The sequence below is a fragment of the Quercus lobata genome, chromosome 4 (genome assembly GCF_001633185.2).
Source record: "Quercus lobata isolate SW786 chromosome 4, ValleyOak3.0 Primary Assembly, whole genome shotgun sequence".
In the NCBI taxonomy this organism is placed as follows: domain Eukaryota; kingdom Viridiplantae; phylum Streptophyta; class Magnoliopsida; order Fagales; family Fagaceae; genus Quercus; species Quercus lobata.
The window spans coordinates 8,046,722-8,064,273 of record NC_044907.1 but is presented as its reverse complement, the minus strand read 5'-3'; the positions used below and the strand labels follow the sequence as shown (position 1 = coordinate 8,064,273).

Below are 17,552 nucleotides of genomic sequence, written 5' to 3'. Positions count from 1 at the left end.
AGTAAAATATTACATTTTTTTTATTTTTTTAAAAAAGTGAGAAAATATAAATAATTTAATGATAAGGAAGATGTGGTTAAATTTCAATATTGAGTAAAATAGAAGAGAAGAAAAAAAAAAGAAAAATTGAAAGATATAATAATATACACTAAATTGTCCAAATTATGCTATGTAATGGAATACTATTTTATTTTTATCTACTATCTTTAATTTTTTATAATGTAATCGGATAAAATTTAACAATCAAAGAGCAAAATAATAATAATAATAACTTAAAATATAAAACTAAATCGTATCAACCTAAATTAGAGTTCTTAAAAACACAAATATTTATCAACCTAAAGCGGAGATGCAATAAAAAATAAAAATCCACCAAAACATTGAGAGAGAGAGAGAGAGAGAGAGAGAGAGAGAGAGAGAGAGAACCTTTTTGTGAGAGAAAACTATGTAAAGAATGGAAAAGAGTGACAAATTTATAGTTAGAGAGGAGGGATAAGAAGCGACAAATAAAGGAAGATGAAGGGAAATATGAATAGCAATATTAAAGTATAGGGTAGTGAGAAGATGAAAAAGTAAGGGAAGAAGAAAGATTGAAAAAAGTGTAAATATTTAAAAATAAGTGAATGTAAAAAAAAATTATAGGAAAATTGGAAATAAAAAAGAAATATATATAGATATTAAAACTGACAAAGATGAATATGTAAATTTAATAATCTATTTATATACTTTTTTTTGTAAAAAAAAGAAGGAATAAATAATAAATAATAATTATGTGGCGAATGATGTAGTGACGAGGTAGCGCAACAGGAGCTCAGCAGTAATAAATGCCACTTTTTAGCTTTTAGTAATATATAGAATATAGATACAGATGTGTGGAATTTTGAAAAATCAAGAATAAAGTAAGGTGGTGGTAGTTAATGTAATCTCATTAATTTTGAGTAGTGTTTTTTCACTATTAAATCTTAATCAATATTTCCAATGAAGCTATATCAAGTAATGGTGTAACTTGAACCTATCTTATGTAAACATGGAACCAACAATATGAGTATGACATGTTGGTTTTCTTTTTATTTATTTATTTATTATTAATTTTATAGCTAATGTGATATCATTGTTTTCAAGTTTTAGTTAGTGAATTAATGACATTGTATAATTTGGACTATTTATTTTAAAATGAAATGTTCATATTAAAAGAACTCGATGTGGTTTCTCAAAAGAAAAAAAGAAAAAGAAAAAGAAAAACTCTGTGCGTGGAATCCTATGCATGTGACACTGTGTGGGTTCAAACCATCATCCCTTTTGAATCTAAACGTGGGGATCCATGTTTATGGCCTTGTTGCTATAGTCGTTGGAATGGATGGATTTAAAAAACACTAAAAATTTACAAAAAGAAGAAGGGAAAGAGCCTTTAGTTAGCTGGCTCACTGTGTTATTAGAGAGATAGAATGTGTGGAATTTTGAATAATCAAGTATAAAGTGAGGTGATTCTCAAAAAAAAGAAGAAGAAAAGAATAAAGTTAGGTGGTGGTAGTTAATGTTATCTCATTAATTTTGAGAATATTAATGAATTAACAAGTAATTAATTTGTCACTATTAAATCTGATAAAATATCTCCAATGGAGCTACAGAGTAACGGTGTAAAAAATATTATGATTAATTTTTTGTAAATGTTATTTATGAAAAATAGATTTGGAAATTGGGAGATAACATTCTTGCTCAAATTGAGTTGCTTTGGTAACAATTAAAACAAATTCTAGTAAAAAAATAAAAACAAATTTATTAACATAAAATCAAGAGAATACAAAATAAATGTAAGATTAAATTAATAAAAATGACTAAATAGTCTTTTAATTCAATCCAGCAATAGGTTCATATTTTTAATTATAATAAGGGTACATTACACCAACTTTCATTGAGGTTTTACAAATTCATATTCCAAAATGTTTTATGAAATAGCACTCTTCCTCTAAGGTTCATATAAATGTTATAGTTAATTGCATTTTCAAGATTCTTACCAAATTTTGGACAAAATTATACTTGTCTTAATTTGTTGAGGTTTGTGGATGAATAACGCTTTCTTGAGATATGTATAAATTAATAAAAATCTTTTTCTAAAATGAAATATTTTAGTAATGAAAATTTAACTGTTGATGTTTAAAAAATTGGACGTACTATGGAACCTAAAGGGAGATTGTTATAGTTTACCCTTAAAAATATCTTTGTTTACTCTATTTCTAAATGATATGCAATATACTTGAATTTTTTTTTAGAAGAAATAATAAACTTGAAGTTGATTCTTTCAAATATTATAGCACATAATAATTATAATACAAGGGCCATAAGATACTTTCTTACAAAATGTTTCAAAATTATGTGGGGGACGGCTAGTCCTTAGAATTACTACACGAACCATAATGGTGAAGAGTGAAATGCAATTTGTCATGTTAAAGCGATTTAAATAACAATATAAACCTATGAAATAAAAAAAAAAAAAAAAAGCTTACATAGAATAAAAAATCTTAGGCTTTATTAGATACTTGATAATTACAAAGTTCTTAGCCTTGTAATTAGATTCTTGAGAATTTATAGGTTGCTTTTGCTCTGCATGAGTTTGGAGTATGTTTTTATTTGAAGGAACACAAAGGTAATGATTAACGGGAAGGAATCAACTTTTTCTTTAATTTAATTATTTTTAGTGAGATTGTAACATAAGGTGACTTAACAAATGAGCAATCGATTGAGAGAGAAAAGAATCAAACATACATAAAATGATTGCAGGCCGACACTTGTGAACATGAAGGGGAATATTTTGTTTGTCATCGTTCATAAGCAAAGAATACGTGTGTTATTATCAATGTAATGCAAGCACGCAAAAGCAATTAGTATATATGTTGGTTGCTCTGTCTAGTTCATCCTCCTCACAGAAATTGTTCTAATTTTACCCTCTTCACAAAGATAGCATTCATTTAATTCCCAGAAAGAAATGGCGGAAGGAGTTCTTTTCGAAGTTGCTAAGGGAATCATTGAGAAAGCCGGCAAACTTGCAATCCAGGAGATTGGACTACTGCGGAGTCTCAAAGATGAGATTGAAAAGCTCAATGACACAGTTTCGACAATCAGAGCTGTGCTTCTGGATGCAGAGGAGCAGCAGCAGCACAACAATCAAGTCAAAGTGTGGTTGAAAAGGCTGAAGGATGCCATTTATGATGCGGACAACTTGCTAGATGACATCTCCACTGAAGCTTTACGATGCGAGGTAATGACGCAGAATAAGAAGGCAAAAGAGGTACGCATTTTCTTTTCCAAATCGAACCAGCTTGCATATGGTTTTAAAATGGGTCATAAGGTTAAGGCAATGAGGGAAAGTCTTGATACCATAGCAAAGGATAGGGCCGGGTTCCACTTAGATGAACGTCATGTAGAGTCACAGGTGGGGAATTATAGGGTGAGAGAAACACATTCTTCTGTACGTACTGAAGAAGTCATTGGGAGAGACAACGATAAGGAAGAGATTATAAAAATTCTTTTAGATCCCAATGTTGAAGAGAGTGTTTTGATCCTTCCAATAGTTGGACTTGGAGGACTAGGGAAGACCACATTAGCTCAACTCGTATTCAATGATAAAGAAATCAAAAACCATTTTGAGCCAAAGCTTTGGGTGTGTGTCTCTGATGACTTTGACGTAAAAGTAATTATTAAGAAAATCTTAGAGTGCGCACAAAATAAGAAACCAGAAAACCTTGAAAAGAACACATTGATTAATAATCTTAAGAAAGAAATTGATGGAAAGAGATACTTACTTGTGTTGGATGATGTATGGAATGAGGATCTTCAAAAATGGCTTGAACTAAAAAATCTTTTAATGGATGGTGCAATAGGTAGTAGAATATTAGTGACTACACGCATTAATAAAGTGGCAAAGATTACAAAAACTGTTCAACCATATATGTTAGAGGGTTTAGATAAAGATAAGTCTTGGTCTTTATTTAAACAAATGGCATTTGAAAAAGGACAAGAGTCAGAAAATTCAAGATTTAAGGTAGTTGGAATGGAAATTCTTGAAAAATGTAAAGGAGTCCCCCTTGCCATAAGGACTATAGGAAGCATATTGTGCTTTAAGAACTCGGAAGAAGAGTGGTTAGCTTTTAAGGAAAATGAGCTTTCAAAAGTACCCCAAGAAGCAAATGATATCCTACCAACACTTAAGTTGAGTTATGATCATCTCCCATCATATTTGAAACAATGCTTTGCTTATTGTTGTTTATTTCCAAAGGATTACAAAATTCATAAACCAACATTAATTCAAATGTGGATGGCACAAGGTTTCATTAGGCCTTTAAATCAAAATCAATGCCTAGAAGATGTTGGTCATGAGTATATTATGGATTTATTATGGAGATCATTTTTTCAGGAAGTTGAAAATGATGAGAGGGGAAATATTTTACATTTCAAAATGCATGATCTTATGCATGATCTTGCAAAATTAGTAGCGGGATCTTATAGCACCACTTGTAACTTAAAAAAAGAAATCATTGAGGAAAAAACTCTTCATGTGTCATTTGGTGGTCAGTCACAATCACAAATTCCAAGTTCAATGTTCAAAGCTAGTAGGATACGAACATTTATGGTACAAGGTCAATTTGCGGATCTACATAAATTAATTTATGATTCTAAAATTGTTGCATGTTATAAGTTCATTCGCTTGTTGGATTTGCATAATATGGGTATTAGAACAATTCCAAGTTCTATTGGAAAATTAAAACATTTAAGGTATCTTGATCTATCCGATAACTCCATTAGGATGCTTCCTAATTCTATTACGAGATTGCATAATTTGCAGACTCTCAAGCTACATGAATGTCCTATTACCAAATTGCCCAATGATTTTACCAAACTGGTCAGCCTAAGGCTTCTTGAGATCGATACTTTATATTTGACTCATATACCACGTGGATTGAAGCAAATGACTAGCGGTTCATGCTTTGAGCGTAACAGTGGATTGAAGGAACTTAATGAACTAAGCGAGTTGAAATTTCTAAAAGTTGAAAATTTGGATTTACGTAATTACGGGGGAGTGAAATTTCCAAAATGGATGTCATCGCTCACAACTCTCGTAGAATTTTCGTTAGAAGACTGTAACAAATGCCAACATCTGCCACCGTTGGAGCAACTTTCGAATCTCAAGTATCTCTCTCTCAACAAATTGGATTCTCTAGAGTACATGTCAGAGATAGATTACAGTGAAGAGCTCTCTAATTCTTCATTCATCCCATCTCTAAATACACTCCATCTCATTCGCTGCCCTAATCTAAAGGGATGGTGGCGACAGAGAAGGGATTCTTCAGAGGAAGTCGATGATGATAACAATCATTTGTTGCCCTTTTTTCCTGGTCTTTCCTATTTAGAAATTGAGAATTGCCCTAAGCTTACCTCCATGCCTCTGTTTCCAAATGTCGAATTGCTGAAATTGGATATGTGTAGCTTGAAGCCATTGAAGCAGACATCAACACTCCAGATTGAGATTGCCAACTCCTCCTTTGCCCCTCTCTCCAAATTAGAATATCTGGAAACTGGGACCCTAAAGGAACCTTTACCCAACCTGTCCAACCTCGTTTCTCTCTGTTGTCATGGTCCTCCTCCTCAAGGTATGCAACATCTCACTTCGCTTAAGAATATGACAATTAAGGATTCTACGGAGGTTGATTTATCAAAATTTTGGGATGCCGTAGAATGGCAAGGCCTTAAGAGCCTTCAATCACTTAAAATTAGGAGTTGCCCCAATTTAATATCGTTGCCTGAAGGGATGGGTGGCCTTACCTCTTTACAGACCCTGGAAATTGACAAGTGCCACAAATTGAAATCTTTGCCTGAAGGGATGGGTAGCCTTGCCTCTTTACAGACCCTGAAAATTTACGAGTGCTACAAATTGCCATCATTGCCTGAAGGGATGGGTGGCCTTACCTCTTTACAGAAACTAGATATTTGGGATTGCCCCAAATTAAAATCATTGCCTGAAGGAATACAAGGCCTTACCTCTTGGAACACACTAGAAATTGGTCACTGTCCCATCTTACTGAAAAGATGCAAGAAAGAAACAGGCGAAGATTGGCCAGAGATTTCTCATATACCAAACTTGGAAGGGGATCTACGTCAGCAACAAACCAACTGAGGTATCTAACTAAACCACGTTTTATCCAATGTTTCAATGAAAATCAAAAACCCAATTTCTTTTTCTTCTTTACCTCATTTTTTTTTCCCGTTGCCTATCTCAATATATTTCTTGGTGATTGAATTTCAGATGAAGAACCCAATGAACCACAGAAGATTCGCTCCTAATAATTGCAACTTAATCAAACCAATTGGGCGGTTCAAAAATTCATCAACTAACCATAGGTACTGTCTCATTCTTTCTTCTCTTTCCTTTTAACCTCTTTTATCCACTCATATGATTTTTAATTTTTATTCCTTAATTTATAACTTCCTCCTATTAGGAAAAATAATATGTGAAATTTCTCGAATCAGTTTCTTTATTCTAAGAAATTACATGTTTGTGTTTCGAATTAAGTTGATGAGGTGCTTCATTTCTCATTGTGGAAAACAAAGTAAAATTGGCCACTAGGTGATGTATGAAGAAATAAGAGAAGAGCTTTCTGAACAAGTGATTGGGGTTGCTGTGATGCCCTGGATTTGATTGGATATTGACTTTAAGTGTGTGTTGTGTGGGAGTTTACTGGGCTGAAGTTATTCTTTCTGCATATGTCAGCAACATGACTGGATGTATTGTTTTGATGTGTACTTCAGGGTTTGATCAACCATTGAGGTAATTTTCATACACTATCCTAATTGACATAAAAAATTGGTCTCTTATACCGTGTGACTTGATGCATTCCATTTATGTACTAATATCAATGCTTGTTTTATTGTATTTTCACTTGCTATAGGAGCGCATGTTCTAATTAAATAAATCTGAGTAGACTAGGTTTCAATCTTTGATTTTCTTTTCTTATTTTGGAAATATGGTAGACAAATTATTACTTTTGTCACCTAGTCCCTTTAATCTATTTCTTCATTTTGGCAAATTACATCTTTGTATCTTGAATTGAGTTGATGAGTTGATCTGTTTTATATGCAATTGTGCATCATTACTCGCTGTGTAGACAGAGTAAAATTGGGCACAAACCACAAAGTGATATCGGGGTAATATTGTGGGAAGAATTAAATTTGGCAGCCATTCTACAGGAACTAGCTTGTTGTGCAGGTATTCAGTTGATTCAATTTCTTGTTATATGAACTTCCAACTTGCTGTTATATCTTCAAATTTTGTTTTGTAAATACTACCATGTCTACAAATAATTAGTTTTATTAAAATCGCTGCTTGATATATGAATCAATTATTAATTTCTAATTGAATTGAATATGTTTCTAAACCAAAGAAACAGAGGTTTCACTAGTAATCAAATGATATACATTGGGAATTCAATAACTAAAAACAGTATGGCATTGAATTGATACTCGTGAAACATTTGTGGCTTTTGTGATTGAATTCTTGATATATATATATATATATAATACATACATATATATATATATATATATATAGCTATCTAACTGAAGAGAATAAATGATTCTTTATTTCTAGCTATAGTAAAACATAGTCTTGATACTGAATAGTCATCACTTTTTGGTTTTTAATAAAAAATTTCGTTTCTTGTAGGAGCCCTATCATTCAGTCAGGGGAATTAGCACATATGTCTGGAAGCTTCATTCCATTATTATATATATCTGTATATATATATATATATATGTAAACAATTTTCTGGAATTGGCTTACAAGGTGAAGGCGAGGCCTTGTTTGAACCAAGCTAAATGAGAAAGATCAACGCTTTTAAGCGTGCACTAGCTCTCTGCATGCTTCTCTTGAATGATGGTGAGCCCTGTTTCTCTCTCTCATCTCTTGATTGTGGAGATTTTCTTTTTGGGTTGATGTAATTTTTATTTATTTTTGAGGTGGGTATGTGACTTTTAGGAGGTTGAAGCAAGAAGCAAAGCAGGGTATCGGAGAGTTGGATTGGCCACTGATATTTGTGCCCTCACTAGAGAGGATTGCCAAAAGATTTGTAGATACTGGGAATTCATCAGTGTCTCATCTTACCACAAAGATGCAAAAGAGGATCCATTTCAGTGATAAGAAAACTTATGTCTACATATGGTTTTTTCCCTATCCTCGATAGAAATCAAATTCAAAATTTCTTCTTTGTTCTCTCCAAGAAATGGAGCTTAATAAAATTGTTTGGTTTCAACAACTCAATGGTATTAAAATTTTTTTTTCTCTACAACTCAACAAAATATGTGAATATTCCTTTTATCTATTTCTTATTTATATCATGGTATCTCAAACTGAGTTGATTAGGTGGCATATCTGGATGCCAAGGTTTCTCTCGCCCTACTTCTAAAGATAGATAGAAAGGTTGGAGAGAGTGACTTTCTGAAATTCTCTCCTTTCTAAAGCTACGCAAGGCGACCCCCCCCAGAACAAAGCCCCACCCCTCTTTTCCCCCCTTTAATGAAAGACCCTCACCTCGCTTCCTATTCATTTGTGGGTTGGAACCTGAGGGCCTTTTGCACTTGGTGATACTGTGGTAATGTTTGTGTTTTTTTTTTTTGGGGGGGGGGGGGGGGGGGGGGTGGAGTAAATCTAGTGTATACATCTACATTACATACATTAGCTTGTTGTGTAGCATTTGTGTTTATATGTGTGTGTGTATTCCTTTTTCATGTTGTGCAATATCTACAATTGATGATGACAACCACAACAAAAATTCACAAAATTTAAGTTAAGTTGCTAAGAACTATTTTGTCAATAACAGAATAATTTCTGCATTTACTCCTAATTTTTTTTAGTATCTTGGTGTTAATTGAAAAGAAAGGTGCTACAGTCGGTGTCCTAGAAGTTCACAATTTCAGGGGTGGATATTACTTGGTGCTGCACTTGGAATTGATTTCAATTTTTAAAATGAATCAATCATCCTTAATTAAATGGAAGTTGTTCCTATATTTTATTGAAAAAATCAAAGTACCATATTTGTCTAATTATATAAATTTTTAGATTGCAGGTTGCCTTGGGTTAAGATCATAGTTAATGCTCAAAGTGGTAGCCAAACAAATGAACTATTCATTTTTCCCTTTCATCAGGTATGGTGAGTTTATCAGTAACTGGATTTTAGCCAAGGCCTGAGGAGTATTGAATACTGAAGTTGGCAAGCTTAAGAGTGCATGTTTCTTCAAACCTAACTGGTAATAAGATTATGCAGCAAACTATTAGAAAAGGAATGGTAACTATCTCATTTATTACCAAATTTAATCTTTTCACATAATTTAGGTTTCTTTTTTTGGAAATTTATTTGCAATATCGTTGGCATATTATTAGTTTCCTCTCTTAGTTTGTTTTTATTTCACTCTCAAACCGAGCTTTGGTAGGTTCTAATGAATGAAAAGCATAGCTTGTTGTTAGAGCAGACTACAGAGTACTCCTTGATTTCATAGATAGCTTAATTTCATGGTAAATGATTCTTGGACTTTTCACCACTTGTGACTTTTTTTTTTTTTTTTCATAAATGTTATTTTTTGTGCTTCTCAAAAGTATAACCTTTATTCCTACATTATTTTTTGTGATTCTCAAAGAATGACCTTTATTCCTACATAATAGTATTCAAAAAGCTTCTGATAGAAATTAATCACAAGAACTATCAAGAGAAATATATTAATTTGGACTAAAGATGCCATTAGTTACTACAACAGGTTTTGATATTACTATTTTCTCTATTTGTGGAAGGGTCAGACATGATGCGTATATTTTGATGAGAAAGCCATCTGATCTTGCTCTGACAGAAATGTGGTTGATATACAACTCCTAAAGAAAATAAGAGATTAGCATTGTCAGGATCCATGTTTAACTGACTAGCTGATTTTCAGGGAAAATATGTGATTTTCCAGTGAGATTGCACCTAAAACTTTCCATGAACATTGAACAACAATCGCTTGGTGAGTGCATTCAATTCATTAGCATGACATTTGCTTTCATCTTTGAAATTGCCATACTTTCTTAAGGATGTTTGGCATACAAAATAATCCAGCAGTGGACAATTAGAGTTATGACACCTATGGCATATCACTTGAATCCGCACCTTCTAGTTTCAATAACAGGAAGTCATTAGTTTTCACAAGGTTTTAAATGGAATGCCAAACAATCACATGCTTAATGGCATTGAGTTGGCTACTCATGAACTTAATTTTGCCGTCTTTATGAGTGGCCTGCTGGTATTGGCAGAGCTACAGTTCCTTCTCTTTTGTAGACATTGTTGATTATTTACATTTTAGCTTGTAATTCTTTAAAGGGTTTCTGTGACTACTGCTTGTATGGATAGAGGTCCTCACTTTTTAATAAATTTTTATTACATATCCAAAAAAAAAAAAAAAAAAGATTGCTAAATAACTATAGCTATCAATCAAAAGACAACAAATGAGTAATGTTCCAACTGTTTGGGTCCCCAAGTAAAATTATGAATACATTATTGTTACTAATTGGATTCCCTCCCTTCATTTTGCTCATATTAATTTTCCAATTATGTTCACTTTCTTGGTAGTGGTTCTTGTATCGATGAGTATTGGGATTGAGCACATGTTCCAGCTGTTTCATTCTATGAATCAAGTTATATATGTCAACACTTTTCTAGAGAGAAATTTGCATTTAAGGTGAAGGTGAAGGAGGGAAGGAGTCTGATAAATGTACCTTGATTTTAACTGAAGGAGATTTGGCTAAGGCTCTTGCAGTAAGTGGTTGTGTCATTGTGCAGAGTATTTTAGCATTAAAGTTAGCTCTATTGGGTTTCACTTTGTATGATTTTTGATGTTATTCATTTTAATACAGTTGGCCGGGCTTGCTGCTGTGGGTTGAGATTACTATGGTGTGTTCCCATTGAGAGGTAAATTGCTCAATGTGAGGGAAGCCACTGCTAAACAGCTTGCTGAGAATAAAGAAATTGGGTACATAAAGCAGATTCTTGGACTTCAGCAGCATAAAGAATACACCAATGTAAAATCTTTGAGATATGGTCATTTGATGATAATGACTGATCAGGTGCGCCTTAAGTTTCTCTTATTGTTTTGTTCTTGTTTAATGCTTACAATTCTCTCTACAAGGCACACTGACAGCCTTCAACAAATATAAAATTTTAACCATAATTTTTTGTACAGGATCATGATGGTTCCCACATCAAAGGGCTGTTGATCAATTTTATTCATTCATATTGGCCATCACTGTTAAAAGTTCCATCTTTCTTAATTGAGGTTATCACTCCTATTGTGAAGGTTGGTATTTTCTGTTAACTAGTTCAAATATTAGCACAACTTCAATATATGTGAAATGTTTCTTGAGGGAAAATGATCATTTATCATCTTTGCAGGCAACTCACAAAAACGGGATACAATTATCATTTTATACCATGCCTGAGTATGAGTCATGGAAGCACAATTTGACGGGCAATGCAAGTGAGTGGTCTATCAAGTACTACAAGGTTTGCATTGTTAAATTTGTTACATGTGAACCAATTACAGAACATTTTATTTTATTATCTGTTTTCTGTCTTTTGCATATTGATTTGTTTGTATCTTTTTAGGGGTTGGGAACAAGCACATCAAAGGAAGGAAGAGAGTACTTTGCAAATCTTGAGGAACACAGGAAAGATTTTATTTGGGAAGATGAACAGGATGGGTAGGCCATTAAGCTGGCATTTAGTAAGAAGAAGATGGAAGAGAGGAAGAGTTGGCTTAGGCAGTTTGACTTTGAGGTCAAAGTTTTTCCATGCTTTCTTCTTGTGTTTTTAGAGAAAGTGAATGAATATATATCTAATATAACACCTTCTGAATGGCAGCCTGGTACTCACCTTGATCAGACGGGCAAGCTCATAAAATACAGTGACTTTGTCAACAAGGAGCTTATATTGTTTTCAATGGCAGATCTTCAGAGGTCTATTTCCTCCATGGTTGATGGCCTGAAGCCTGGCCAAAGGAAAATTCTTTTCTGCTCTTTCAAGAGGAACTTTGTCAAGGAAGCAAAAGTTGCCCAGTTTTCTGGTTGTGTCTGAGCATTCAGCTTATCATCATGGTGAGCAGAGTCTTGCGAGTACCATCATCAGAATGGCACAAGACTATGTGGGCTCCAACAACATTAACCTGCTTCAACCAAATGGCCAATTTGGCACTTGTAATTATGTGAGATGAACGTGCCTCATGAGTCACTCTTTAAAGCTGAATCTAGTTCAGTATGCGTTTTTAGTTCTAATCTTGTTATCACATTTTGAATTCACAAATGATTTGTTCGATTTCAGGGAGGAAAAGATCATGCAAGTGCTAGGTATGTCTATACGTGGCTTTCTCCAATCACGCGGTTTCTGTTCCATAAGGATGATGATGACATTCTTGACTACTTGAATGAAGATGGGCAATCAATTGAACCAACTTGGTATATTTTTCCCCATTCCTCTATCTATTTGGTAGATGGGATTTTAGCATTTTGTATGAAGAACTCCTATATATAAATAAGGCTTTTTCTGGTTATTTTAGGTACATGCCAATTATACCAACGGTTCTTGTCAATGGTAGTGAAGGAATTGGGACTGGTTGGAGCTCTTACGTTCCTAATTACAACCAAAGAGACATAATAGCAAATATTAGGCGCTTGTTGAATGGTGATGCTACGGAGCCTATGGATCCATGGTATAAATGGTTTAAAGGAACTATTGAGAAAACTGCTGCAAAGGAAGGAGGGAATAGCTACACTATTTGTGGAACTATAGAGGAAGTCAATGAGTCAACTCTAAGGATAACAGAGCTACCAATCCATAGATGGACACAAGATTACAAGGAATTCCTGGAATCTATTTCTTCTAGTAATAAAGAATGCAAAGATCCCTTCATTGAGGTAAATTTGCTCAAGTCCGTGAGAATTATGTTATCCACCACAATGTGAATTAGATTGTACCCAGTTTCTCATGAAAAATAATGCTGGCTGCAGGATTTTGATATGAATTGTGATGACGTAACAGTAGAATTTGACGTCTTCTTGACCCGAGAACTTGATTAGGGTCACTCAAGAGGGCTTGCTGAAGAAATTTAAACTAACCACTACAATTAGCACAACTAATACGCACCTATTTGACCCAAGAGGCGTGATTAAGAAATATGACAACCCGGAGCAAAGTATGTGAGAGAAATTGGAGTTGTTTACATTGATTTACCAATATAATGTCCATGATAAAACACTTACTGTTTGTGATTTTCCCTCCTGCAGTTCTTGAAGAATTTTTTCATTTAAGGCTTGAATTTTATGAGAAAAGAAAGGTGAGCTCACTTATGCTCATAGCAAAAGATTAGAACTGATACTCAATAATTTCAGCCATTTCTTAGGGAAACAATTATTAATTGCAATTTTTGTATTTTGTGCAGAAATTTCTTCTGAACAAACGTGAAATGGAGTTGTTGAAGTTGGAAAACAAGGTTAGGTTTATCCTTGCAGTTGTGAAGGGAGAGATCATTGTAAGGAATAGGAAGAGAGCTGATCTGTTTGTTGAGCTGCAAACAAAAGGTTTCACTCCTTTTCCAAAGAAAACTAAAGCTGTTCAGCTGGAAGTGAAGTTGCTGGTGCAACTGATGATACAGAAGAAACAGAAGTGAAATCTCCTGCCGACAGCAGTAGTAATGGGGTACAGATCAGTGATTATGAGTATCTACTGGCCATGGCAATTGGAAGCTTGACCATTGAGAAGGTTCTGGAGCTATGTGCTGAAAGGGATAAGCTCAATAAGGAGGTTGATGATATGAGAAAGGAAACTCCAAAGTCCTTTTGGAGGAAAGATCTCGATGCTTTGGATGGGCAACTTGATGTATGACTGAAAAGTTAACAATTCCTTGTGATGATTTGTTTATTTTTGTGTCTTTCTGTTTCTTGACTGTTTAGTTTTATGTCATTTAGGAGCTTGAGAAAAGTGATGCTCAGTCAGAGGAGTTAAGAAAGAAAATGAGAGGCAAAGCAAGGGGTGAAGCTGCTATGAAGTCTACTAGACAAGCACCCAAGAACCCACGGAAGAACAATAATAAGAAGGCAAATAATGCAGAATCTGTTGCAGAAGCTGTCTCGTCATCTATGGTTGCAATGGAAATCGGTAGGTGTCAAACAATTTTATGTTTATAATCTGTATTAGTTTTTGTTTGATTTTTGGTTTACATCTGCTTGATTTACCAGAGAAAGCTCCCGTGGCAGCAAAACCCAAAGGCAGAGCAGGCTCTAGGAAAGCTCCTGCTAAGGTCTGTTTCTGTTCCCATGTTCTATTTTTCCTTGTAATGGATTTCTGTAGAACTTGTGTTGATATTACTTTTTCTTTTCAGCCGAAAAAGCAAACTTTAGTCTTGAATGATGACGATGACGATGACGATGACGATGTACTTGAGCTTAAAGAACGACTTGCTGCCTATAACCTCGACTCATCTCCTGATCAATCAGCCGGTAAATGCTATATTATTATATTTCATTAGACTAATTATTATGATCTTTACACAACTCAGCTGAAATGTAAGAAAAATTACAGTGGATGATATGGGGATATTGTTTGCAAACCAGATAATATATGATCTTGTGTGAGATATTATGTTTCTATTATTCTTCTTCATAAAATCAATTCCAAGGGAACAAAATACTGTAATGTACATAGATAAAAATTTTCCATGTTACAAGCATCAACAAAAATTTCCACTTGAGATTCAGCAGAACTAATAATTAGTTTCTTGTGAATTTTTCATGATCTTTTACTGTGATCATTAGGAATGTGCTGGAGTGTTTTTTCTGTAAGTATTTGTGAGGTAAATTTCTCTTTGTTTTTTTGCCCAACAGCCATGGAGACTGAAGTGCCCAAAGTACCAGCCAAGAAGAAAGAACCTAGCAAAAGGGCTGCTGCTGCACAGAAGAAGAAGCCCTTGGCAACTGTTTTGGAAATATCTGATGGTGATGATGATGATATTAATGAAATTGATGATGATGATGAACATAGTGAGATAGAAGTTGTAGCTGCTCCAGAAGCCGGGAAAAAGGGCAGGAGAAAACCGGCTGCAAATGCTAAGGCAGGTAAGGCCCCTGCATCGGCAAAGAAGAGAGGTGCAGCCAATAAGCAGCAGCCTCAGACATTAGGCCAGAAGCTTTTAACTGACATGTTAAAGCCTGCTGAAAATTCTGGGATTTCACCAGAGAAGAAAGTGAGAAAAATGAGGGCATCTCCATTCAACAAGAAAAGTGTTTGTGTTGGGAAGGGTTAGTAAGGTAAATGAAGTGACTGAAAATGAAGAAAATTCGGGTTCTGCTTCTACTTCTGCCAGTACTGAAGAAACCATTGAAGTTGCACCAGCAAGAGCAAGACCTCAAAGGGTGAACCGTGTGCAGACAAGGTATGTGTTGAGTGACTCTGAAAGTGAACATGCCACTGAGGATTCTGAATTTGATGAAGTGACTGATGAAAGTGAAGATGAATAGAGTAGTATTTCTGTTGGGAAAGTGATTGATGGAATTCTTGAAATGGGAACTTAATCTCATTCCCCTTGTAATGTACTCCATTACTCTTAGTTGTGACTTTGATAGTTTGCTTAACTGCATTCCCTGGAAATGACCTTTGTCTATTGTGATTTGTTATGGTCAAGGATTTTCTTTCTCCTTCATTGCAATTCTACTGTTACAACTTACTAATATATTGGAAATTAGAGTGTCTGCAATTTAAATAAGTGGAATATTTTCAAAAGAAATACATGTACCAATCTCACTTGAAGAGATATACAGCAATTCCAGGTGTAAATTGGTTTCGTTTGTCAGTTAGTGTCGCTTATTATTTCTGATTTATTGTCAAAGGATGGAAAAAGGAATTAAGAAGTGTAAGGAAAGGCTACACCAAAAAGAGTGTGTTGAACTTTTGGGTTTTGGGCTTTGAGTGTGTCAAATTGTTGCGAATAATGTTTTAAAATTCTTGATTTATAAAGTATGAACAATGACTTGTGGAGTTTGTGAACATGGCTACCAAATCTATTCGTCTTCTTCTACCTGTAGGGCATTTGCTTCAATAGGGGAATCTAATCAGCTGATTAATTAGTGCAAAGTTGGGAACTGCTAAGTTATACAATATTTAGTGACTACACATGATAACATTCTTTTCCTCTTGTATGAATTGTGACTTCCGCTATGAATTTAATGAGTGGAATTCAATATTACTTGAGAGGAGGGAGCAAGTCATTATTGTACTCTCACTGTATAATTACTTTTTATTTAGATTGTTATATACTAAAGAAATTTTTAATTTTTTTTTTTTTTTGAGATAGTTTCAACCTATAACGTCCGTTTCTGATAATAGTTCTTTATAATCAGATTAAGACATCAATTGGTTTTTGGTGTAGGCAGTAATTAAACCTCAGATCACTTATTCAACTATCAGAAATTTTACTAATTGAGCTAACTAGAATTCACAATATATTCTTGAAATAGTACAACTTATGCAGTATTTCATACCAATAAAAATAAACCATTTAAATATGACTTAAGCTTAAAAATCATGTGAAAATTACTAGTTGAGTTAACTGGGACCCACAAAATATTCTTGAAATAGTACAACTTATGCGGTATTTCATACCAATAAAAATAAACCATTTAAATATGACTTAAGCTTGAAAATCATGTGAAAAATTTAAAAGTTTTGTATTTAAGTGAGCTTGCTTTTATTTCTATGAAATAACATGTAGTTTTGTAGTTGTACTTCAAGAATCAATATCAATCAATCAATCAGTATACATATAACAGTAGAGATCTCATGCGGGAGAGTATGAGATTTTGCTATGTTGCACTCTCTTTGACAAGGAATTTGTTCACATAAATTCTTTACTCAAATGTCACATTAGAGATAAGGACTAATTAAAATTTAAAGGATAAAAACTCTTTATTTTATTAGATTCATTGTATCAAGACTTTTTTTTTTTTTTTTTTTGATTTGTATGAGAACATTTCTTAAGTGGCACATTATAGATAAGGATTAAGGACTAATTAAAATTTAAAAGATAATGACTTTTTATTTTCTTGGGTTCAATGTTTCAAGTCTTTCCTCTCTCACAAGGCACAAACTTTTCGTGATTCCACTCATTATTTTCACCTCTTGCACTTCCGCTACTTTGTATACACCTGCCCATAGCCTTTCATTTTCATACCATTGTTTAGGTCCTTTTTTATTTTGTTTTAACCCTCATAATTTCCTGGTTTCTTTGTCATTTTTTACTATTATTTAGTGTGGTATTGGTATAAGCCTCGACCATAAAAGTAACAAATGATGATTATTTTGGAATTGTCTTTGTTGTGAATTAAGATTATCCCAGCTTTAGTTGCAACCCCAAGTTTAGTTGCAACTATTCAAGAATAGTGTGCAAACAGTGTACAAACCACAATCATATTGTTAATTCTCTCTATCAAAGCTACA

The 17,552-nt window shown here is 33.9% G+C and overlaps 1 protein-coding gene and 1 long non-coding RNA gene across 3 annotated transcripts in view; both read left to right on the top strand.

Annotated features, from left to right (window-relative positions):
- Window positions 1–15,937, top strand: part of LOC115986369 (DNA topoisomerase 2-like) — a 29,675-nt gene extending 13,738 nt beyond the window's left edge. Inside the window, 3 exon segments of the mRNA XM_031109301.1 lie at window positions 14,443–14,560; window positions 14,945–15,341; window positions 15,343–15,937. Of these exon segments, the coding sequence (XP_030965161.1) occupies window positions 14,443–14,560; window positions 14,945–15,341; window positions 15,343–15,577 (750 nt within the window). The 3' untranslated portion in view covers window positions 15,578–15,937.
- On the top strand, window positions 6,571–8,181 carry LOC115986370. Of its 2 annotated transcripts, none has more exons than XR_004090704.1 (4): window positions 6,571–6,820; window positions 7,158–7,258; window positions 7,715–7,927; window positions 8,037–8,181. It is a non-coding gene; the product is annotated as an uncharacterized LOC115986370 (long non-coding RNA). The 2 variants fall into 2 exon arrangements; XR_004090703.1 differs by having other exon boundaries at window positions 8,027–8,181.
- Window positions 15,938–17,552: the final 1,615 nt, after the last annotated feature.